The sequence below is a fragment of the Pristis pectinata genome, chromosome 26 (genome assembly GCF_009764475.1).
Source record: "Pristis pectinata isolate sPriPec2 chromosome 26, sPriPec2.1.pri, whole genome shotgun sequence".
NCBI classification, from domain to species: domain Eukaryota; kingdom Metazoa; phylum Chordata; class Chondrichthyes; order Rhinopristiformes; family Pristidae; genus Pristis; species Pristis pectinata.
Window position 1 is genome coordinate 1,712,467 of NC_067430.1, and position 24,068 is coordinate 1,736,534.

Sequence of the window (24,068 nt, forward strand, 5' to 3'; positions counted from 1 at the left end):
TCTCCAGAAAGAGCTGCTGTTGAGATTCTTTCTCGGACGTTCTGCACACGTGCACTGAAGGAAGGCTGAGTCCAGGCTATAGTGCAGCTGTTGACACTCCGGGCTTGTGGGTACAGTTGTGTCATAAGATATGGCTGCTGTTCTCCCTCTGACCACTTCAGTGTAAATTGCTGTCTTTAAGGTAGTTGCTGTCTTGAAAACTATTTTTAACAGGCTGTTGTACCTTCCGCCCTCTAGGCACAAGGCTCTTGAGTTTACTTTTTAAACATCTCTTCTACTCTTGCTTTAAAACACTTCTTAAATCCTGTCACTTTGAACTGGCCTTGGGTTATGGTCCATTTGTGACTCATTGCCAAATTTTGTTTGGTTAAATGTAGATGTTTTGCCATGTGAAAGGGGTGAGTAACTGCAACTGTGGTTGTTCCACATCTCCTGTATCCTGCCACTCTTGGGAAGCTCCCCCTACTGCAATTCCTAGGTGGAATTATTTCTGGAATTACTGAGAAAGGTTGCTGGAGTCTGAATGGAGTAGTGGCAGAGCTAATGGAACAGCTGCCTCACAGTTCCAGCGACCCAGGTTCAATCCCGATCTCCAGTGCTGGCTGTGTGGAGCCTACACCTTCTTGCTGTGACTGCATGGGTTTCCTCCCCCATCGCAAAGGCATGCAGGGCGGTAGGTCAATTGGTAACTATAAATTGTCCCTGCTGTGTAGGTGAGTGGTAAAATCAGAAGAGAGTTGATGGGAATATGGAAGGATTATATTGGAATTGGTTTAGGATTAGTGTAAATGGGTGTGTATGGTCTCTGCGGACATAGTGAACCAAAGTGTCTGCTTATGTGCTGTATCACTCGATCTGCCTAGAATCTAACTTCCTTAGGGGTTTGAAGACCTGGGATCTGGAAAAAAAGGAATAAACTGTTAGGCTGACTAAAGAGTCGAAGAGCTGGTAGTTGAAGAGGGAGATGGCAAAGGTATCCCTTCATAGCATTTGAGGAATTTATCTCATCTGTTGAGATCCAGCAAAGCAATTCTGTTTCTCACCAGTTCTTTACGAATTGCACTTCTGCTGCACTATTCCCTTCTCTAGGGTCAGCATGACTGGTGAAGGTCAGTTCCTGCCGTAAAGCAGCAAGCAGGGTGACAGATTCCTTTTATCTCATGATTGAATAAGTAACGAGTTGAGTTGATCTGGGCTTGTTTGCCCTGGTCAAGTTCCAGATGTAGACGGATAACACTCACCCAGGTTGAGACTTGAACTTCTGTGGGTGCCACAAAACTGCTGGGAGACCTCTGTGGGTGCCACAAAACTGCTGGGAGACCTCTGTGGGTGCCACAAAACTGCTGGGGGACCTCTGTGGGTGCCACAAAACTGCTGGGGGACCTCTGTGGGTGCCACAAAACTGCTGGGGGACCTCTGTGGATGCCACAAAACTGCTGGGGGACCTCTGTGGGTGCCACTAAACCACTGGTTTCTCATTGGAGTTCATCCAAAGCCTGTGCATTGAGTGTTGCCGAACTGGTTGACATTGAGGACCTTCACAACCAAGTTGGATCTTCTGTTGTCATCCATTGAATGCACAGACTTCCAGCGGATCTCGCTGGAAGGCACTGGGAGAAAAAGCAAACTCTGGTTAAGTGTTTCCCTCTTTAGTCAAGGAATCCAAAGCCAATACCAGCAGCCCACCAGTAGTCCACTAAACCTGAGCTCAGGTGGAAACTCGCACTGTATTCCTCACGTTTCTCAGTGTTCCACGTGACAGACGAGGAGGCCATCTAGTTTGGACTGGTTTTCAGAGCCTTCCTATCAGACCCATTTCCACTCCCTCCCCCATTTTCCTGTAACCACATGGTGTCATACATCATGAAAACAGGCCCTTCGACCCAGCAAGTCTGTGCTGACCATCAAACACCCATTTATACTAATCCCCTTCTCTTCACATTCCCATCAACTGCCCTCAGACTCTACCACTCACCTACACACCAGGGGTAATTTACAGCAGTCAAGTAGGCAGCCAACCCGCACGTCTTTGGGATGTGGGAGGAAAACAGAGAATCCAAGAAAACCCATGTGGTCACGGGCAGAACATGCAAGGTCCACACGGGCAGCACCTGAGGTCAGGATCAGATCTGGGTCTGGAGCAAAAATCGAACTGCTGGAGGAATTTAGCAGATCACGCAGCATCTCTGGAGGCAAAGGGACAGTTGACGTTTCAGGTCAAGACCCTGCATCAGACTGGAAATGTGAGGCACCTGCACTACTCCACAAAACCCCATTTATCCACTAATAAACTGGTGTCCAAACTACTATTATTCTCTTAATTCCAGGCAGTAGGTTTAGGTTGGTACCTACATCACACATTGCTCAGTCACATACCATCATTCTGTGGTGCACAGTCATGCCTGCAGTTACTAGAACGGTCACGGAATGTCCCAGCAATCCAGGAGCGAGCAGCAACTCAAAACTCCGTTACGGAAGGAGAAGAAATGTGGGAATGAGAAGTTACTGGGTGGCACTGCTGGTGGAGCTGCTGCCTCGTGGCTCCAGGGACCCAGGTTCAATCCTGATCTCGAGTGCTGTCTGTGTGGAGTTTGTACGTTCTCCCTGTGACCTTGTGAGTTTCCCCCGGGTGCTCCGGTTTCCTTCCACCTCCCAAAGGCGTACAGTTTCATAGGTTATTTGGCCACTGTAAATTGCCCCAAGTGTGTAAGTGAGGGGTGGAATCTGGGGGAGAGTTGATGGGAATGTGGGGAGAATAAAATGGGATTGATGCGGGACTGGTGCAAATGGGTGGTTGATAGTTGGCACGGACTCAATGGGCCGAAGGACCTGCTTATCTCTCTATTACTCAATAGCTCTGCCTGCAGCCACCTGTCTGTAGTAACCATTGGCTCCCTACCTGGTGTTACAAATGGCTTGGCCAGTTAGAGTGCACATGGATTAAAAAGGACCCCTCAGATTATGAGTCTAAATTTAGTTGGTGTTTCCCAAGCCCCAGAAGCAACAGGTCTGCACAGCTACACCAGCAGAGAGGGGAGCTGGTGGGAACAGAGGAAGGGCATAGCCTCACCTTCCATAGACCAAGTCGGGGTGTCCACCAGTGCATCTACTCACATTGTACCAGGCAGTTCCTTGACAAGAGCGGCTCTGGGAGTGCATTGGAATTGAGGACGCGAGTGTAGCTTCTCATGTTCTTGTTTTCATTCCCCAGGAACACAGTCACCGTGTGAGCCCAATGAGTTCAAGTGCAAGAATGGTCGCTGTGCCGTAAAGTTGTGGCGCTGCGATGGCGACAACGATTGTGGAGACAACTCTGATGAGGAATATTGCCGTAAGTATTTGGACCAGAGGAGGTTGTGTCCACACTTAGTTGAGGTGTATAAAGCTAAGAGGAGCCATCAATAGGAAGGTCTTATTTTGTTTAGCAGAGGGATCAAGATCTAGAGGGTAGAGGTTTGAAGCAATTGGTGGAAGCAGTTGAGGGGGACGATGGCGAAATGTTTTCACCCAAAGGTGGGTGAGGTCTGGAAGTCACTTCCTGGAAGGGTAGGAGGGTTGAAGCTCTGGTCACATTTAATCAGTTCTCAATGTGTTCTTCGGGAGCTGTGACCTGCAGGTTGACAGACCAAGTGCTGAAATTAGCATTTGATTGGGAAGCTTTGTTCCACCTGGGACAGAGGTGATGGGCTGAATGGCCTCTTCCTGCATTGTGGGTTTTCTTTTTCTCACTCTTAATGAGTGGAGAGGGGCAGTCAACAATGTCCACCCCTGCCCCAGGCACTGCACGTTGCCAGCTTTCCCTGGCCTAAACATCCTTTTCATTTCAGCTGCTGTTAAATCAGAGTCATACAGGTAGAGGGTAGTGTAGTGGGTCAGTGTCAGACTTGGTGGGGGACTGTGCTTATTGGGTGGGATACGATGACTTGCACCCTGTAGGGATCAGATCTCCACCATTGTCTTCTATTTGACCCACTGTAATGGAGATTTATTTGACCTTCACTGTCAATACGACATTTCATAGGGAGATCTGGGGTGTTGCCTCTGCAAGTAACTAAGGTTGAAATTTAGTTATTTAGTTATTTAAATACCAATTCTTAGAGCACAGGTCGAGAAACTGCAGTGGCAAAGAGAAACTATGCAGGTGCACTTGTGCGTTTAGTAATTAAGTAAAAAGTAGAGTACTGCAGATGCTGACATTCTGAAATAAAAGGAGAAAATGCTGAATGTACTCAACAGCTCAGGCAGCATCTGTGGAGGGAGAAACCGAATAAAAGCTTCGGGTGAGCCATCTGGAATAGTTTCAGTGAGGGCCAACGTTCTTCTTAATGACACTGTTAAAGTTAAAGCTGATGGAATCCAGGTGAAGGGAGGGTGAAGGAGGGTCATGAGATGGATCTCTCCACACAAGGGTTGTCCGGGGCTTTCCCCACTGGTCTTGTCTTGACTTGTCTCAGCTAACCAGGCTGAATGCTGAAAGTTTGATCAGACTCCCTTCTGGTAAATAAGTTCCTGTAAATGTGCCTTTTACCAACTTGCAGCCACCAAAGGTCCTGGGGATATGTGCTCCCCCGAGCAGTTTGTCTGCGTCTCCAACCGCCTGTGTATTCCTGCCAGTTACCAGTGTGACGAGGAGGCCGACTGCCCTGATCGCTCCGATGAATTTGGATGCAGTAAGTGACCCGCGATGTTGTTGTGTTCATGGGATGGAGTCCCCTCAGCTAACACATGTTGGGGCCTTGTTTAATGAGGTGCTCTTCAGCGGGGGGAGTTCACACTGAGAGAGTTGCTCATGTTGTCAGTTCTGTTGTTAGTTTTCACCGAGGAAATTTGCAGGGCAATGGGAGAAGTGTGGGTGAGTTGGGATAACTGGAGAGCTTCTTCAGGAAGCCACATCCCTGCACTGAGGGTACACACAGGAGCTCACTTTACTCCATACTGCCGTGAGTCTGCCTTCAGGACCAGCTGCCTCTCTCCCTCCCCCATCTCCCTCCTTCCCCCCAACTCCTGCCCCCCTTCCCTCTGCCTCTCCCCCTCTTCTTCCTCTTCCTCTGTCTCCTCCAGGTAAAGAATCTGAGACCTCTGTGGGTTTACAACATGTCCAACTGATTACATCAGGCAGAGCCCAAGGAATCGATCAACAGCTATAAGCTAGAGGGTGAGGACAGAGCTCTTCACCCTCTCCTCCTCATCGCCCTCTAGTTTGTAACTGAACAGTTACAGGCTTCCAAACAGCCAATATTTTGCAACTGGCCCGCCAGTGATAACAAGGGAATGAAATTGAGGTGGTCACAGGGAATATCCGTGTAATCCAGGGGCAGCACCTCAAAAGCCTCTTTTATAGAGGGAGAAGAAGGCAGGAACAAGAAATGACAGGAGCCAGCTGTTTGTTGTAACCTAGGTTTTGGCTCCCAACCTTTGAGCTGCATGTCCAACTGGTCTTACAAATCATTCAGATGTTTAGGGCACACCTGGATTAAAAAAACTGTCTGAAAGCAGTATACATGATGTACAATTAAAACAGTGAACCCTGGGTGATAGTCTGCAAATACAAGTCAGTGGGTGCCCAATCCTGGATACGATTCCTCCTGTGAGTCAGGAAGGCTGAAACTTGTGGTGTTGCACGGGGCACCCATCTGCCCCATTGAGGAGTATTAACACCCCAGATAAAGGCTCAGACTATCGGCTTAGTGAGAAGAAGACACAAACCTTCTGCTGACACCAGAACAGCAACACATAGAAGGCCACATGCTGAGGTCTGAAACCAGGAATGTGTGGTGTTCCCCCAGAATGTTTCAGCAGGGAGACCAATGAGGGGGAGGGCCATTCTGATTTGAAGGAGTGGGTGGATCCCAAGCCATAAATGGGTGATGGTCTGGCTGCAGGGAGCTCTTGTGTGTGACAAGACATTGGCTAGAAGAGGAAGGTGAGGGACTGCCCAGAGCAAAGGATGGAGACCCAGTGAGCAGGGCCCCGAGGGAGTGATTGGAAGCACCAGCACTAAGCCTTGTAGGAATGCAGGGAGGGCGATGTGAAAGGGCACAGTGATTCAACAGCTCACAACCCCGGTGCCAAGGATGGAAAGGGCAGATGGGAACACTGGCTGCACCAGCAAATCGGAAACCATTATTGGGACAGACTGGCTTACCAATCCAGGTGCACCAACTGCACCAGTTATGCTGTATCCAAAGAGGAACTGGAAAAATACCTAATCGCAAAACGAAGCAAAGCTCATTGAAGGCACCTGGATCAAAACAAGCTGATGGAGGAATTTGAGAAAGAAGGGATTGGAATAGTGTTCAGATGTATGATGGAGATATGTCCACCCATGCTGAATGTCACCGAACTCATTGATCCCAGCATATGGGTGGTGCTGATGGCTTGCTCCCATGACCCTTTCTGGTATGAATGAGCCACCCTTCCCAAGTGTTTGAAGTTGAATATGTTGCCAAAAACCACAGAGAATGGGCTCCAGGAAAATATGAGAAATTGGTGACTGAGTAAGCGGAAAAAGTAGTGTTCTCATGATGTTTCTGATAATCAAAAGATCCAACTATCAAGATCCCATTTCAGCACCGTGGTAAAAGCAATGCAGCCAAAATTATAGTGCTGAGAATGTGTACGTCCTTGGGGGAAGTCAGGGAATTGTTTAAAAGGAAAGTAAATAGGCTGCAATACTGGGTATGCAAGCAGCACACTCCCCAGGAAACTAGGTGTGCAGGTGCAATGCCCTCAGTGCCTGGTGTGGAATATTCTTCACTCAAAACCACGTCCAATTCATGGAGAAGTGTAGAGCAGAAGTTAAAAGACGGAGTTCATCAAGGGACTGCTACTTAACTGCTGACAGTATCCATCAGTGTGGACTCTGCCTCAATGTTTGGCATCATTTTGTAAGAAATATGAGGTGGCAAAGAGACACCTGCAAATGCCCCAGTTTCTGCGAAAGGAACGGAGATATGTACCACGTGTTACTGTGGGAGCCAACGATGTTCCCTGCCAGCTCTCTGCTATACCCCAGTCATGCTGTTGAAACCAGTAATGTTTTCCCTTTCTCTTTCCTGTTGAGCACCTGGAGATTAACACGTGTGAGGATCCCTGAATTCTCACCAGTCATAATCCAGGGTGTAACATTCTCACAGGCATCTGCCGGGTATTCACCGATAACCAATGTTATTCCTTGCAGCCCCTCCTCAGGTGATCACACCGCCAGAAGAAACGGTGATGGTGAAGCGTGGTGCCACCGTCACCCTCACCTGTGTGGCAGCTGGAGTCCCCACCCCCATCATCACCTGGAGACTGAACTGGGGTCACATCCCTGTCACCAACAGGTAAATACTCGACAGCCACAAGGCAGCACAGTTAGGAATGTAAATTGCATGTCAGTGAGACTGGTGGTTTAAGTGACAGCTGGAGTAAATTAAGCACTTGGGGGTGGGGGTGTGTGGGATGTGAAGAATAGGAGAGAGAAAAAGGCACTTTGGTCTCGTCCCACACAAAAACGTCAGCAATGAGCAGGCTTATCAACTCATAATCTCTTGGGAGGGTGAAAGGATAAATCAGAACACTGGAAAATGTTTAGAGAGAAATTCTGAGTCATTTCTCTCTCAGTCCCTTGGGCAATCAGAACACAGCAGGAGATCAGTCTGACCGGGTTAATGTCAAGGGGCAGCGTGGCCTTGCGGTTTCTTGCCTTGGCTGTGTGCTGTGCCCTGAAAGCAGAGCCAAGACTGTCATGAAACCTGTTGGGTACCGGTCCTCTTTGTATCAGTGTGTGTAGCTTTGCAAAGTTTCAGCCGATGTTTCACTGCTGGTAGGTTTCTGAAGCTTTGATTCGTTAGTTTGATGCTATATATAGGGACAACGTGTTTGGGGTCCTGGGTCTTGCATGTTTCACACTCACAATATCAGTTGGGTATATATTGTAGTATTACTGCTTGGGATGGTGGCCATATGAAAACAATTACATCGGCCAATCAATGCTCGGTTCATCTTTTCCTCACTCGTGCAATATTTATCAGCCTCTTTCGGTGTTTTCTCTTTCGTTCTCTTACGTGCTCTCTTGCACGAGCCTGCCTCTCTCTCAATTGCCCCCTCGCTCTTTCTCTCATGCCCCCTTTTGCACTTTCCCTGTCACCACCTCCTCCTTGTCGCCCCCCATTCCCTGTCACCACCTCCTCCTGTCACACCCCATCAAACCCCTACCTGTCATCCCCTGTCCTGTCACCTGCCCTCCCCGTCAACACCCGTCTCTACCTCCTTTCCTATTGACCCCCCTCCCCGAGTCGCGCCGCCCCTCCCCCCCAGTCGCGCCCCCTCACCCCGTCGTCCTGCCCTCTGTCGCCCCTCCCCCCCCCCCAAGTCTGCATCCCCATCTTTGTCCTCATGTTCCCACCCCCTCTTGCTTCTGGCCGAAGCCACTCCAACTCCTGATGTGTTCCCCCCACCCCCCACCCCAAACTCTTGCTGTGTTGCTCCCCCCTCTCTCTGTCCCCCACTCCTCTCCTCCTCTCACACTGGTCTCACACTCAAATCCGCTGCCTGAAACTTCTGGTAACATTCACGTAGAAGCAGAATAAATGGTAAGCAGCTAATTCCCCATGTGAATTACACCTTGTATTGATCGTTGTTATGATTTACAATACACCTGTGTTTGTACGGGCTTCCCCTAAGAACGCTCACATCCTGTTTTGGATTGTTGAGCCAAGCTCTTTGAAGTTGCATTGAACCTGCAGGCAGCTGCAGGTGTGGTTAATACTGGCTCACTCCTCCATCCCAGCAACCCTTTCCCACTGGGTTTTCTCGTTGCAGAGTTACCATGACAAGTCAGAACGGACAGGGAACACTGATCATTAGGGATGTTAAGGAATCCGACCAAGGGGCGTACACCTGTGAGGCTATCAATGCCAGAGGGATGATCTTCGCCATCCCTGATGCACTGCTGGTTCTGAAATCCAACCCAGGTAACCTCTTCACACTATTGCATCAAGTTGCTTGTGTTCTATGCCTGTAGAACATCTTAATTGTTACGAATGTGTTATCCATCAACCACTGGCCATAGAAACTCCAAACTTCTGTAACTAGTTGACAAGGATGTGATGCAGAGGTGGATGATGTTCCACTGCAGTCATGTTCCTCTTGAATTGTTCAGGCTGTTCAGCTCTGGTGATGTGAGGTATTGAGAGGAAATTGCTTCCTGGATTTCTCCAAAGATGGAAGAAGAATAAATATCTCACAGTCCTGATGATACAACCCAAAACATCAACAATTTCTCCCCGCCCCCTCCCACAGATGCTGCTCGATCGGTTGGGTTCCTCCCGCAGTTTGTTGTTTGCTCCAAGTTCCAGCATCTGCCATCTCTTGTGTCTCCAAATATTTCACAATGTTGAGCCTAACCAGTAGAGTTCATCCTTGGGATACCCTTGCAGACACGGTAGTGTAGCGGTTAGCGTAACGCTATTACAGCGCCAGTGGCCTGGGTTCAATTCCGGCCACTGTCTGTAAGGAGTTTGTATGTTCTCCCCGTGTCTGCGTGGGTTTCCTCCGGGTGCTCCGGTTTCCTCCCACATTCCAAAGACGTACAGGTTAGGAAGTTGTGGGCATGCTACGTTGGCGACGGAAGCGTGGAGACACTTGCGGGCTGCCCGCAGAACACTCTACGCAAAAGATGCATTTCACTGTGTGTTTCGATGTGACATAAAAATATCTCTTGGTGTAGCGTGTGGATGTACTGCACAGTGTGGCACAGTGAGTGCTGGGTGAGGTGCATCCACCCATGTAAACACCATACTTTATAATTGTTCAGAGAGCAGTTGTTGTCAAAAATTAAACTGCTGTTCCAGACAGGGAGAGAGGAAACAATGACGATGTACTTCAGGTGTTAACTGTAGTTGTACACCTTTGGTCACAGTTGTACAGCTGACCTCAAGAACCGTGCATTAGCATCAGACCTACTCCTGGAGAGAGGCAAAGATTGATACTGTCCTGTTGCGATTTGTTAAACCCCCTGCTGTAGTTGGAGGGTTGGGGGAAGATTGGGCATGGTGTGACATTCCACACGCAGCCAGCTCGTACTCTGTCCTGCTGCCTGGCACAAGTGAAGTTGTGAGCCCACAAGAACTGGCCGGGATAGGAAGAAACGATGGGTGGCAAGAGAAACTTAAAAATACATTGTACGTTTTTTGTCATCGTTCATTTCTGCCTGATAGTTCGGCTGCTGTTCTAGATTTCCAGGTTTTCTTGGGAAGGATTTGAATGCTTGGCATTCTAGAAATGCACGTTAAAGCACATTACATTCGCTTTACATTGTCAACTTACCCAGCAGTTGACTGGAGTTTTGAGAAGGAATAATAAATTGTGGCTTAACCCAACCCAGTCCTTCAAACAATTATGGTGAGGCGGGGAGGCAGAAGAACAGAGAGACAACCTGGTTACCCAAGAGGGAAAGGAAACAAACTGTATTCATACAACCAAGGTGGACAAGTGTAATCCTATCTGAATGATGGCCTCTGTGTCTTTGCTTAAGGATTAGCTGTTACTCCAGGAAAAGCACAAATTAAATGAGTTGAGGTTTTAGTTAGATTTTCCCCTCCCCACCGAAGGCATTCAGTGCCCCAGCTGTTGCAGTTGGTTTAAGGTACTATTTTCTTTTTCAGGAATCTGCCCAGAGGGTCACTTCAATGTGGAAGGCACACTGCGATGTATTCCCTGTTTCTGCTTTGGTCTTACAAGAAACTGTGTTTCTACGAGTCGCTACAGAGACCAGATACATCTACGTTTCACTGAAGAAGATAATTTTATGGGTAAGTGATTAGAGTCGTAGAGAGATACAGCATGGAAATAGCCCCCTCAGCTCACTGGGCCAGAGCTAACCATCGAGCACCCAATTCTTTTTTAACTAAACCTACTCTAACCCATTTTATTCTTCCCACATTCCCATCAACTCTCCCCAGATTCTGCCTCTCACCTACAGACTCGGGTCAATTTACAGTGGCCAATTAACCCACTGACCCACAAATCTTTGGGATGTGGGAGGAAACTGGAGCACCCAGGAGAAACCCACACATTCAGAGGCAGAAGATGCAAACGTGACATGCACAGTACTGGAGGTCAGGACTGAACCCAGGTCACTGGAGTGATGAGTTGTACACTTTTGTACACCCTAACCCTAACCCTAACCCTGCTCATCTGTAAGCATACTACTGTTTGTGCTTTGAAGACCATTTTTGAGAGGTGCCATTGGCCCCAGTGCTGGCCATGGAGATAATTCCTACAGCAGAGATAGACTGGATTGCTATTGAGTGAGGTACAACCTTTCCAGCTTGGGTAGATGTCCAGTGACCATAGTAGTTGAACCAAATGAATAGAGCAAGATGCCTTACATCCTGATGATGCTGTTTCTTCCTGTGACAGAGCAGACGCATCTTCAGGTTACTCAGTTACAATTAATAACTGAAATTTAGAAGGTTGGGAATGAGAGTTTCATCAGCCTCATAACTGAGTAGTTTTGAGTGGTGCAAGATCCTTAGCTGGCATAAGAGCAACTAGGAAAGGCTTTGCAGAGTGCCTGGTTGTAACAGGAGTCTGATTAACTTCCTAAAGAAATACAAGAGGGATTTTGATGAACGCTAGGTCAGGTGGCATTTGTGGTGCAGGAGACAGGGTTAATGTTAAAAGGCTGATGGCCTTTCATCATACAGGCATGCCGTATGAGGAACTGACTGGCTTCCTTCAGGACTGATTGAACTGACAAGCTTTAAGCACTTTTAAGCTCATTCAATGCACTGACGAATAAGATCAACAGTCTGCAATAGACGTTGATCTTCAGGTAGCAGGGACAGAGGGCTTTAGGTGGTTGATGTTTGGTGACTCCTTGATAGTCTGCCACCTGTAGTATGTTAAATCTATGCTGCTAGTGGAGGAACTGATTCAGCTTTCCAGTGAAGCTGAGTCACCAGACTAACTCCATGAGTATAGCCTGTGCTGCTGAGCAGGTCCTGCAGACTTACAGTTAACAACACTCACATCCTTTCTCTTTTCACTAATTGCCCTGTTCATAGGTTTAATGAACAAAGGACAACCCTAACTCCTATCCTAACTGCCCCATTAACTCAATGACCAGATGACCTTGTTTATCCCCAGGGCAACCCTGTCCTCACCCTATGAGAGAGATTCCCTTACTCCAATCCATCCCTCTCTGCAACCTAAAACTAACATGCTTTCTGTCCTTCCCAGTTCTGATGAAGAATTCTGGACCTGGTACATTAACTCTGTTTCTCTTTCCCTAGATGCTACCTGACCTGCTGAGTATTTCCACTGTTTTCTGTTTTTAGAACAGATTAACTTGGTGATTACTGATTCACCTTAATGTGCTAGCTTTCTCTGTGCATCATATATCTTCCCTCCCTGCATGGAACAGTGAAAGCCAGCTTGTTGTTTTGGCTACCTTCAGCAGTATGTTCTTTCTGGTTTAGGATGCCATTGACCGAATGGGCCTTCAGGTTGGCACTGAGGTGTGATTGTGTTCTCCCTCTAGGTGTGAATGTGACGGTGCCAGCCCAGCCAGTGACACCTCCACTCTCCAGCTCTCAGATGGTGGTGGACCCAGACTCGAGAGAATTTCAGCTGGTTGATCTCTCAAGACGGTTCCTTAACCATGAGGCTTTCTGGATTCTGCCAAAGCAGTTTTTGGGAAATAAGGTGCGTTTGGATTGTTGGGATTTTGAAGTTCCTCATATTTGGTTATTGAGTTTACTCATATTTTTCTCAACTGGGGATTTGGTTTAAAACTCTTTAGAAGTGTTTAGAAGTTTGTAATTGTCACTGAAGATTAATGAAATGCTGATTTCTTGCTCTTATTACACTTATTTTTTTAAGGTTGTGTATCATGGGCATTTTTGGCCAATACTGCAAATTATCTGTTGATGCATTTTATCCGTGCAGTTTTACATTTGTTGTTAGTACAAAGACATCAAGTGGATGGGTAGAATACTGTCTCTTTCAGCATTTTGAGGCATAATGGAGCCACCTTAGCAACTCCTGCACAAGGTTGGTGCAAGTCGAGAGTGAATCTGCTGTTGGCTCCAGTGGATGAGGGAGAATGGGACTTTGAATTGCTCAGCAAGAGGCTGGCACAGAACTGATAGGCTGAATGACCTGTGTCATTATAAGCAGGAAATAAGATGTGAGATACTGATACCTGGAATGGGTGGGTTGTCTTATGAGGAAAGTTAAGTCTTGAATCTGCTGGAGTTTGGAAGATTGAGAGGGGACTTGCCTGAAACATTTCAGGTACTGAGGGCTCTTGAGAGGGTGGAAACGAAGGAGGTGTTTCCTCTTGTGGGAGAATCTAGAACCAGGGATCACTGTTAGAAATATGAAGCCATCCATTTATGGCAGGGACGAGGCTTTGGAATTCTCTTCCTCAAAGGGCAGTGGAAAGAGTCTATGAACATTTTTTAAATAAGGGTAGGTCGATTCCTAGCAAGCGAGGGGGTGGTAGGATACCGTGAATAGACAGAAACGTAGAGTTGAGAGTACAATCAAGTCAGCCGTCGTCAAGTTAAATAGTAGAGCAGACTAGAGGGACGAGTGGCCTCCGTGCCGCAGTTCCCACATTCACCTCAGACTTGAATGGAGTCCAATGTTAACTCTTGGCAAAGAAAACAAACAAAAGATTTGTGCTCAGAGCCAGAGTGAAGCAGATTGTGGAGAACAGTGTGCTGCTATAATTCAGACTTCCACTTTGTTGCAATGAAGCACTTTTCACAATGAAGCACAGTAAGGTAAATTAATAGAAGGAAAGAACCATAAATGGCCCTTAATCATCTCTGTAACACATTCCTATCCACTTTCCTCTTTGTTGCGACCATTGTTACCGGGAATTATCTAACATTCAGATTGTGATTTAGATTTCTTGTGTTCTAGACATGGCCATTGCTCCCAGTTGCAAGCCATTTCAACTCAGCTTCCCAATCCCTCACCGACCTGTCTGTCCTCGGCCTCCTCCCCTGCCTGGGTGAAGCCAAATGCAAACTCAAAGAACACCTCATATTCCGCCTGGGTAGTTTATAACCTAATGGCATGAACGTTGAATTTTCCACCTTCAGGTAACCCACACCTCCTGTGCTCCTTTCACTTTCCCTCTCACAAACCCCTTCTTCCCAAACCCTAGCCCCAGCCCCTCTGTTACCCAAGTTCTTTCACCTCCCCAACCTAGTTCTGTCTGCCCATCACCTACACACTCAACCCACCATGTCTCCAATCCCCTCCCTAATTGGCTCCATCTGCCTATCATCCCCCTCCTCACCTAGTTCCACCGATCTCCTGCCTTACCCCTCCCTCTCACCTCTGTGCCAGCAATCTCCCCTCTACGGTCTCAGTCCTGATGCACGGTATCGACCCAAGATGTCCACTATCCCTCTGCCTCCGCAGCTGCTGCCTGACCCACTGAGTTAGTTTGTTAAACCGTTCTACACCAGTTCACAGAGCGCCACCCATCCGTCCTGTTCACTCATCTATTGCCTCTCACGTACCATTCTCCCCAATTCTCCTGACACAGGCTGCACTAGGGGCAATTTACAGTGGCCTGCTAACCTACCAGCACATCCTTGGGATGTGGGAGAAAATTGGAGCACCTGGCTGAAACCCACGTGGCCACAAGGGGAAGATGAAAAACCACACAAGGTCAGGATTGAACCCAGGTTGCTGGACCTGTGTGGCTCCCCATTCACTCTTTGTCCGGTTCTGTTCTGAACTGGTCCTCAACTTTTCTTCCTCGAACAGAGAAAGCTCCTCCCGTTCTCTCTGTGTAGTGTCTCTCCACAGCACTGAGCTTTGACTTGAAGTGGTATGATTTGCGGAAAGTATAGTTTTATTCACTGATGAGTAGAGCAGGATTGATTGGTAATTCACAGTGAAGAATGTATTCCATTAGGAACTGCCTTGCTGATTTCTCCACTGGAAGTTTGAGAGTAGCATAACTGTGGGGAGGAGACTTGGGTTCAGGTTGGGAACATTTTGACTCAGCCCCAATCAAAAACCAGGCAGCACGGTAGTGTAGCGGTTAGCGCAACGCTATTACAGTGCCAGTGATCGGGTTTCGATTCCCGTCGCTGTCTGTAAGGAGTTTGTACGTTCTGCCGTGTCTGCGTGGGTTTCCTCTGGGTGCTCCGGTTTCCTCCCACATTGCAAAGACGTACAGGTAGGTTAATTTGGGTTTAAAATGGGCGTCGTGGACTTGTTGGGCCAGAAGGGCCTGTTACCACGCTGTAAATGAAATTTTTAAAAAAATTTAATAAACTCAGCTTCACAATTGCCACAGTTATTGTCTGACACATGAGCATCTCAAAGAAATCTGGCAGCCTGGATCTCTGAAATCATCTGTATTTGCATCATTCTTGATCTCCACCTGTTTAACTTTACATCAAAATGGGCTGTGAGTGTTTTATTCTAATAGTTTCATTTGACTGTACCCTTAAGGGGAAGCCTAATTTGAATAAATATTCTGCTTTGTTGGGCAATAACTGGGAGGACATCACAAACCTGGAGTGTCAGAAGGAAGACTATGGCATGTTGTGGTGTGACATTTCAGTGGTGCTTCTGTATTGCAGGACCTGCTGACTAAATTTCACATGGCTGATCCAGTGAGTTCTTTTAACAGCTATTGCCCTGCACAAACAAAAACAAAGCATCTTTGAAGGTAGTCGTTAAAGGTTAGGATTTGTATTCCCAGTTCCATAAATTTCATGCTGGATGAGTTCTGGTTCTTTGTGTTCTAAAGTTTCTTTATTTGGAAATTATCACTGATGGTTCTCATTTTAGCCTGTCAGCATAATGAGGTTCCTGATCCAGAGAGAAGATAAGCTTCCTTTGATATTAGGACTTTAGTTAAAAGGTTGCATGCAATGATTTTATTTTCATGAAATTGCGTGTCTAAATTATCTCCAAGTAACTGACAGATTTTACTCACAAACCAATCTACTTCCTTCAGAAGGAGATACAAACTTGTATCTCGGTAGATTAGGCTAATCGGCATTTGGCAGAGCCACTCGTCATCAATCTGATATGTTAACTCAGTCAGATCCACCACTGACCTCTCTGCTTGTGCTCTGTCCATTCATCAGCTAACAACAATCATCGCTCTGTAAGGCAATGATGTGCTTTCATTATCTTGACCTGACAATTCTGGCTGTTCTTTGTCTTACACAGACTGTGATCAAAGCTGGTCCTAACACCAGTGCTAGAGTTCTCAACCTTTGATTTTCTCTGGCTATTTGTCAGGCTGGTAGTTGTTTGAATTAGGAAACAAGTATAATGGATATGTCAACTTTGTCCCATTAACCGGCCCAGCTCACTCAGTGGACACCCTCTTTAGTTTCTGCAGTGCATTATTTAATTAGGAATTTACAACTTTAAATCATGAAATGTATATGTTATCGGGTTTGCATATGTGATAAGAGCAAGAAATGTTTGACTTAATGGGAGCTGCATAATCACAATGGAGAAGTATGAGTGAATGTGGGAAAAACGTATAATCTTTTGATCGTAGAAATTATAGAAATGTACAGCAGAGAATCAGGCCCTTGCAGCCCACCTCGTCTGCACCAACCATGATGCCGATCTATACCAACCCCATTTGCCTGCATTAGACCCGTATCCCTCCACTCCCTTCCAATCCAAGCACCCACCCAAATGCCTTTTAAACATTGTAAATGTATCCACCTCCACCACCTCCTCCGTCAGCTCGTCCCACTGTCTGTGAGGAGTTTGTAGGTTCTCCCCGTGTCTGCGTGGGTTTCCTCCGGGTGCTCCGGTTTCCTCCCACATTCCAAAGACGTACGGGTTAGGAAGTTGTGGGTATGTTATGTTGGTGCCAGAAGCGTGGCGACACTTGCGGGCTGTCCCCAGAACACTCTATGCAAAAGACGCATTTCACTGTGTGTTTCGATGTACATGTGACCAATAAAGATATCTTACATTTGCCTCCCGCTGTGTGGAAAACTTACCCCTCAGATCTCCATTAATCTTTGCCCCTCTCACCTTAAACCTGTGCTTTCTGGTTTTAGACTTTCCTGCCCTGGGAAAAAGATTCTATCTGCTCTATCTATGCTTCCCATAATTTTATAAACCTCTATAAGGTCACCACTCAGCCAAGTACATTCCAGTGAGAATAAACCCAACCTATCCAATATCTCCTTATAACTGTAAAACACGATGATGCTGGAGGAACTCAGCAGGCCAGGCAGCATCCGTGGAGAAAAGCAGATGGTCAACATTCTGGGTCAGGACCCTTCTTCAGGACTGAAGATAGGAATGGGGGAAGCCCAGTATATGGGAGGGAAAAGCAGAGCAGTGATAGGTGGACAAAAGAGGGGAGGTGGGGTGCGCACAGGGTGGTGATAGGTAGATGCAGGTAAGAGTTAGTGATAGGCAGGTGTGGGGGAGGTGGAGAGAGCAGATTCATCAGGGGATGGGTCAAAGGTAAGGAGAGAGAGGAAAAAGGGGGTAGAAAAAGGAGACAGAGGCCAGGAAAGGGAAGAAGAGAAGAGGCGTGGTGGGGGGGGGGGGGGTGAGGTGTGGGGATTACTTACAGTGGGAGAATTCAGTGTTCATGCCGTTAGGCTGCAAGGTTTCAAGATGGAAAATGAGGTGCTGTTCCTCCAGTTTGCACTTGGAATTCTCCTGGCAGTGGAGGAGGCCGAGGACTGACGTATCAGTGATAGTGTGGGAGGGGGAGTTGAAGTGACTGGCAACAGGGAGATGCAGATCACGGTTACGGACAGAGCACAGGTGTTCTGTGAAACAGTCACCTAGTCTGCGTTTGGTCTCGCCAATGCAGAGGAGGCCACACTTGGAGCACACTCACCTGGCTGAACTTGTCCTCATCCTAAACAACTTCACTTTCGATTCCTCTCACTGTCTACAGACCAAGGCCATAGCCATGGGCACTCGTGTGGGCCCCAGCTGTGCCTGCCTCTTCATCGGCTACATCGAACAGTCTCTGTTCCAAACCTACTCCAGCCCCATTCCTCAACTCTTTCTCCACTATATCGATGACTGCATTGGTGCCACCTCTTGTACCCGTGTGGAACTCGACAGTTTCATAAATTTTGCCACAAATTTTCACCCTGCTCCCCAATTCACTTGGACTATCTCTGACACTTCTCTCTCCTTCGATCTTTCCGTTTCTATTTCAGGAGATTCCTTATTCACCAACATCTTTTACAAAGCCACTGACGCCCACAGCTACCTCGATTACAGCTCCTCCCATCCTGTCTCTTGCAAGGACGCTGTCCCTTTTTCTCAATTTCTCTGCCTTCGCCACATCTGCTCTCATGATGAGGTTTTCCACTCCAGGACATCCGAGATGTCCAACTTCTTTTCTAACCAGGGCTTCCCCCAGACTGTGGTCGAGAGAGCTCACACCCATATCTCTGCCATTTCCTATACCTCTGCTCTCCCCCCCTCCCCCCCACCTCTCCCAAAAGCAACAGGGATATGGTCCCTCTTGACCTCACATTTCATCCTACCAGCCTACGTATCCTCCTCCACTACCAGGAGAAGTCCGAGTGCAAACTGGAGGAACAGCACCTCATTTAATGTCTTGGAACCTTGCAGCCTAATGGCATGAACATTGATTTCTCCCACTTTAAGTAATCCCCCCCACTCCCCCACCCCCCCATCCCACTCCCACCCTGGGAACTTTCCATTGCTCCGTCATAGGTGCAGCCACTGCCCCTACACCGCCTTCATCCAGGGACCCAAACAGTCCTTTCAGGTGAGACAGTGATTCACCTGCAGCTCTCTTAATATCATCTACTACATTCGGTGCTCCAACTGTGGCCTCCTCTTTGTTTCTCTCCTTATAACCACAGTCCTCCATTCCAGGCAACGTCCTGGTGAATCTCTTCTGCATTCTCTCTGTTGCTGCCACATCCTTCCTGCAGTGTGGGGACCAGAACTGTCATATGCCATACCGCATGCTTTCTTCACTACCCTATCCACGACATTGAGCTATGACTTGCAACCTCAAGTCTCTCTGTACATCAATGCTCCTAAGGTCCCTGCCATTTACTCTGGATGTCCTACCAGAATTTCACTTCCCAAAGTGTACTTAATCACCCACTAAAAAGTTCACTCTTGTTAGCTCTAACCTAGCAACCAGAAAAAGCGACTGTGTTGTGCACCTTATGTCTGTGACAGTGAAGGAACCCAAAGGCCCAAATGTGGGCAGTTTTCAAAATGTTGTTTTCCTCAGGTCGATTCCTATGGTGGTCACCTGCGCTACAAGGTCCGCTACAGTGTGCCGAGAGGGCGGGTGGAGCCCGAGAACAAACCTGACGTCATTATCATAGGGAACGGAAGAAAACTAATCCACAAAGCAAAGAAACCTACTCAGCCCAATGTCATTAATCAGAAGGAAATTCTCTTCACTGAGGTAAGTGGAGAATTCCCAGTCCCAGTCTTCTATCTGAGGCTGGCTGGAGGCTTTCACATGGTTACTCTGGAAGGAAGTTCAGACGTAGGAGGACAGGTAAAGGCAATGTGACAGCCACTCAGGACAGATACTTATGGTGGGGAACACTCAGGAGAAGAAGTCCTTTTCGTTATCACCATGATGTCCAGACCAGACCATGCTCTGAATTACCCTGGGAAATGGTGGTCAGCTCTTCTGCTGCTGGTGTTTCGTGAAGGGGCATTATCCAGGGATGTGTCTGATCATTTCAGCTAATTAAGGTACCCCTTTCTGACATCTGGGGAGTAAATGGCCAAGAGAACCAGTCAGTTATCTGAGCTTATCTCATGCCTGAGTGAGTGGCCGAGGCAGAGACTCCCACAATGTTTCAGAAGTATCTTGGCATACATTGTATCAGTGAGGCATAGAAAGCTACAGGCTAAATTGTGGATTAGTATAAATGGTCAATTGATAATTCACATGGTCAGCAGGGTTTGTCTTTGGCCTGTATGACTGTGACTTAATAAGCACAGAAAGAGGCCATTCTACCCATCTGGTTCATGCTGTTTCCCACAGGAGCAACACTATTTATCCTGTGCCCCTGCAGCATGTTCTCACTCACAAGTGCCCATCAGCTTCTCTTTGATTCTTTTGGCTACTAATCAACAGAAAAGGATCATTTACAGTAACCAGTTTACAGTAACAGTAAGCCTTCCCAGCTGATCTTTAGGATTTGGGTTAGGATTAATATTTAGGATCTGGGCATTCGTTATCCATCCCTAATTAACTTTGAAGTGAGAGTCTTGCCAGACCATTTCAGAGGGTGTTTAAAGAGTCAACCCCATTGGTGGGTCTAGGTCGGGAAATCTTGTTCCAGTTGTGTATGGCTGTAGTGAAACGTACCAGAAGTAGTGTGTGCACTTTTGGTCTCTATGTTTAATGAAGGATACACTTGCCTGGAGTGCATGGTTCATTACAGCAATCCCTGGAATTGGAGGGTTGTTGTATAATGATTGAACTCCAAGAAGTAGGAAGAATAGTCTCAGAGTAATGGGTCAGACATCTGGTGAGATGAAGAGAAATTCCTCTAAGCAAAAGGTCCTGAACTTCTCTAATTCTCTCACCCAGAGGGTAGTGAAGGCACAGTTAAGGGTGAGATTGACAATTTTTGGATGCAAGAGACAGAGGGATTGGGTGGGGAAGTAACTGTAGAGCGGATCAACCATGAATTTTATTGAATGAAAGATAAGGCTGGAGCGAGCAAAATGGCAAACTCCCCCAGTTTCTATTCTGTTTCAAAGCTCTTTAATGTTTACAATGAAACAACTGGAGTAGACCATATCAATGTTCCGTGGTTTTCCACAGGACAACTGGCTGCACGAGTCAGGCACTGCTGTGACCCGTGAAGACCTCATGATGACCTTAGCTAATCTGGACAGCATTCTTATCCAAACAAAGTATGACAGCAGGATGGCCAGTGTCGGTCTTAGTGACATTGTCATGGATACGACCAGTGTGGAGTTTACAAACCTGGGAAGACCACTGCTTGTTGAGGAATGCAGGTAACCAAATGGATTTCCTCATAGTTCATTGTCATTTTAGAAATTACATTGCAGTCAGAATTCCCATGTCTCGGCTTGCATGAAAATTCCCATTGCTTCTGCACTGATTTACGCCCACAGCAACTTACATTGCTTTGAATTTTCCTGAGAATATATTTATTTATTAGTCACATGTACATCAAAACACACAGTGAATTGCATCTTTTGCGTTACTGAGAATGTGCTGGGGGCAGCCCACAAGCGTCGCCATGCTTCCAGTGCCAACATTGCATGCCCACAACTTCCTAACCCGTACGTCTTTGAAATGTGGGAGGAAACCCACGCAGACACGGGGAGAACGTACAAACTCCTTACAGACAGTGGTGGGAATTGAACCCGCGTCACTGGCGCTGTAATAGCGTTACGCTAACCGCTACACTACTGTGAACAAAAATCTTCAGTATAAAACACCAGAAATACGAACTTCAGACGCACTTGTTCCTAAAATTTTGCCTATAAATTTGCATTTGGAGAGTCGAGTGCTCTGGTCTTTTACTTGGGGACGAGTCTGTTGTCAGTTAAATTGGGCTTGGCAGGTATTAACATGGGAGGATGTCAGGCAAAAATGAGAATTGGAATTTGTATGTAGCAGTGTTGTGGCATGAACATTTCTGACGTTAAAGGGTGTGACTGATCCTACCTGCACCTTAGTTTAATATTTCATTTGCACTTTGATTATGCCAAGATATCATTGGGAAATCTGGACTGGTGTTTAATTATAAAATCATTAAGTATTTGAAGGGAAACCCCCATGTGACTTACGGTATAAGTTACTAAATGTTGAACAAATGAAGACAAATGTTAACATGCTCTCTTTGCTTTCAGATGCCCTCAGAGTTACGTGGGTCTTTCCTGTGAGAGCTGTGCCTCTGGGTTTAATCGTGTGCCCACTGGCCCGTACCTCGGTGTATGTGATGGCTGCAGCTGCAATGGTCACGCTAGCACCTGTGACAAGGTTACAGGATACTGTCTGGTAAGAGCTTCAAATATTGTGCTGGTAAATTTTGGTCTCTTTTTAGGGTGGCACAGCTAGTATTGGTATTGGTTTATTATTGCCACGTACCAAGATACAGTGAAAAACTTGTCTTGCACACCGATCGTACAGGTGAATTCATTACACAGTGCAGTTACATTGAGTTGGTACACAGTGCATTGAGGTAGTACAGATAAAAACAATAACAATACAGAGTGAAGTGTCACAGCTACAGAGAAAGTACAGTGCAGGTAGACAAAAAGGTGCAAGGGCAAGGTCACTAGGTAGATCGTGAGGTCAAGAGTTCGTCTCATCGTATAAGGGAACCATTCAATAGTCTTATCACAGTGGGAGAGAAGCTGTCCTTGAGCCTGGTAGTATGTGCCCTCAGGCTCCTGTATCCTCTACCTGATGGAAGAGGAGAGAAGAGAGAATGTCCCTGGTGGGTGGGGTCTTTGATTATGCTGGCTGCTTTGCCAAGGCAGCGAGAGGTAAAGACAGAGTCCAAGGAGGGGAGGCTGGTGTCCGTGACGCGCTGGGCTGTGTCCACAACTTTCTGCAGTTTCTTGCAGCTCCAGAGACCCAGGTTCAGTCCTGACCTGCGATGCTGTCTGTGTGGAGCTTGCCCGTGACTATGTGGGTTTCTGCGGGTGCTCCAGTTTTCTCCCACATCCCAAAGGTGTGCGGATTGGTAGATTAATTAGCTGCTGTAAATTGCCCCGAACATGTAGGTAAGTGGTAGAGTCTGGGGGGAGTTGATAGGTATGTAGGGAGTATAAAAATGTGGTGCTTAATGTTCAGTTCAGCCTCAGTATCTCTTTCTGTGCCGTGTGACTCCATGCAGTTATTACTGATCCCTATAGTGTCTTAATGAATATATCCTGGTTAAGCATCAGGAGCAGTTGGATCAGGAAATAAAATTTAACCATTCAATTAGTTTGGTCATTTGCTTTCTTTGAAGAGTGTGCGATACAAAATAGGCAAGTGTGGCGCTGATGGAGCAAGACTGAATATCTCACCTCGCTGAATCTAGATTTGATCTGATTCTGTTATAATGTTCCAACCCAGTCAGTGACCCAAGTCAAGTTTCTGATTTGTTACATGTATGGAACTGCTGTTTTCTGTGAATGTTTGGAATAATCAAGTCTTATTTTGGTTTTGAGATGTGGATATTTTTGGCATTTTCAGCATTGATCAGCCAGCTTCAGTTGCCCAAGAGCGAGTGGTTGTGAATCACTGCTACAATTCCCATAGGAATGGTGCTGTCATTAGCATCATTGGTGGGAGGGGGTTGAAGATGTAATCTTTTCAGTCAGATTTGGGATAATGGCTAATGATAAGTTTGAGGCGATGCTTTTCCCATTGCTAGCTATCCAATTCCTTCTGAATGCTGCATGCTGGGGGTTTGGTGGGGCCACCAATGGGGCCTCAGTGCCTTCCTGCAGTGCATCCTCCACACAGGAGCATTATTTCATCACGTTATTGAGCTAGCATTGGGATAGTAATCCAGAGAAAACAAATTCAAATTGTGCCTTATCTGGGAATTCCAAATTTTTCTTGTAAAAACACTGGAATATCAAATAAAAACAGAAAATAGAGAGATTTAGAATATAATCTGATGATATCTACAAAGTTGACGTGGATTTATGAAGGGAAGTCTACAGCAGGATGTATCCAGTAGAGTGGATCAGGGGACCCAGTGAATATGGTGTGTGCAGTTTTCTCAGAAAACTTTTGATAAGGTCTCACACAAGAGGTTGGTAAACAAGGCTAGAGCACGCGGAATTGGGTGTAATGTATTCCACGTGAGGATTGAGAGTTGGTTAACCAAAAGAAAACAAAGTGTAGGATGGCAGCCTGTGACTAATGTGGTACCTGCCCAGATTAACACTTGGGTCCCAATTATTCACAATCTGTATCAACGCCTTGGCTGAGAACACCACATGTAATATTTCCAACTTTGCTGATGGCATAAATTTAAATGGAAATGTGAGCTGTAGTGAGGATGCAAAGGGGCGTCGAGAGGTTATAGACAAGCTGAGTG

The 24,068-nt window shown here is 46.8% G+C and overlaps 1 protein-coding gene across 6 annotated transcripts in view; it reads left to right on the forward strand.

The window, feature by feature from the left end:
* hspg2 (heparan sulfate proteoglycan 2) overlaps positions 1-24,068 on the forward strand; it is a 429,897-nt gene that overhangs the window by 165,868 nt on the left and 239,961 nt on the right. For all 6 annotated transcript variants that reach the window (XM_052039638.1, XM_052039640.1, XM_052039643.1 and 3 more), the window contains exons 9-17: positions 3,212-3,331; positions 4,539-4,670; positions 7,181-7,325; positions 8,806-8,957; positions 10,650-10,796; positions 12,530-12,693; positions 19,253-19,432; positions 20,816-21,012; positions 21,877-22,024. In XM_052039638.1, coding sequence (XP_051895598.1) covers positions 3,212-3,331; positions 4,539-4,670; positions 7,181-7,325; positions 8,806-8,957; positions 10,650-10,796; positions 12,530-12,693; positions 19,253-19,432; positions 20,816-21,012; positions 21,877-22,024 — 1,385 coding nt within the window. The remainder of the gene's footprint in view (positions 1-3,211; positions 3,332-4,538; positions 4,671-7,180; positions 7,326-8,805; positions 8,958-10,649; positions 10,797-12,529; positions 12,694-19,252; positions 19,433-20,815; positions 21,013-21,876; positions 22,025-24,068) is intronic.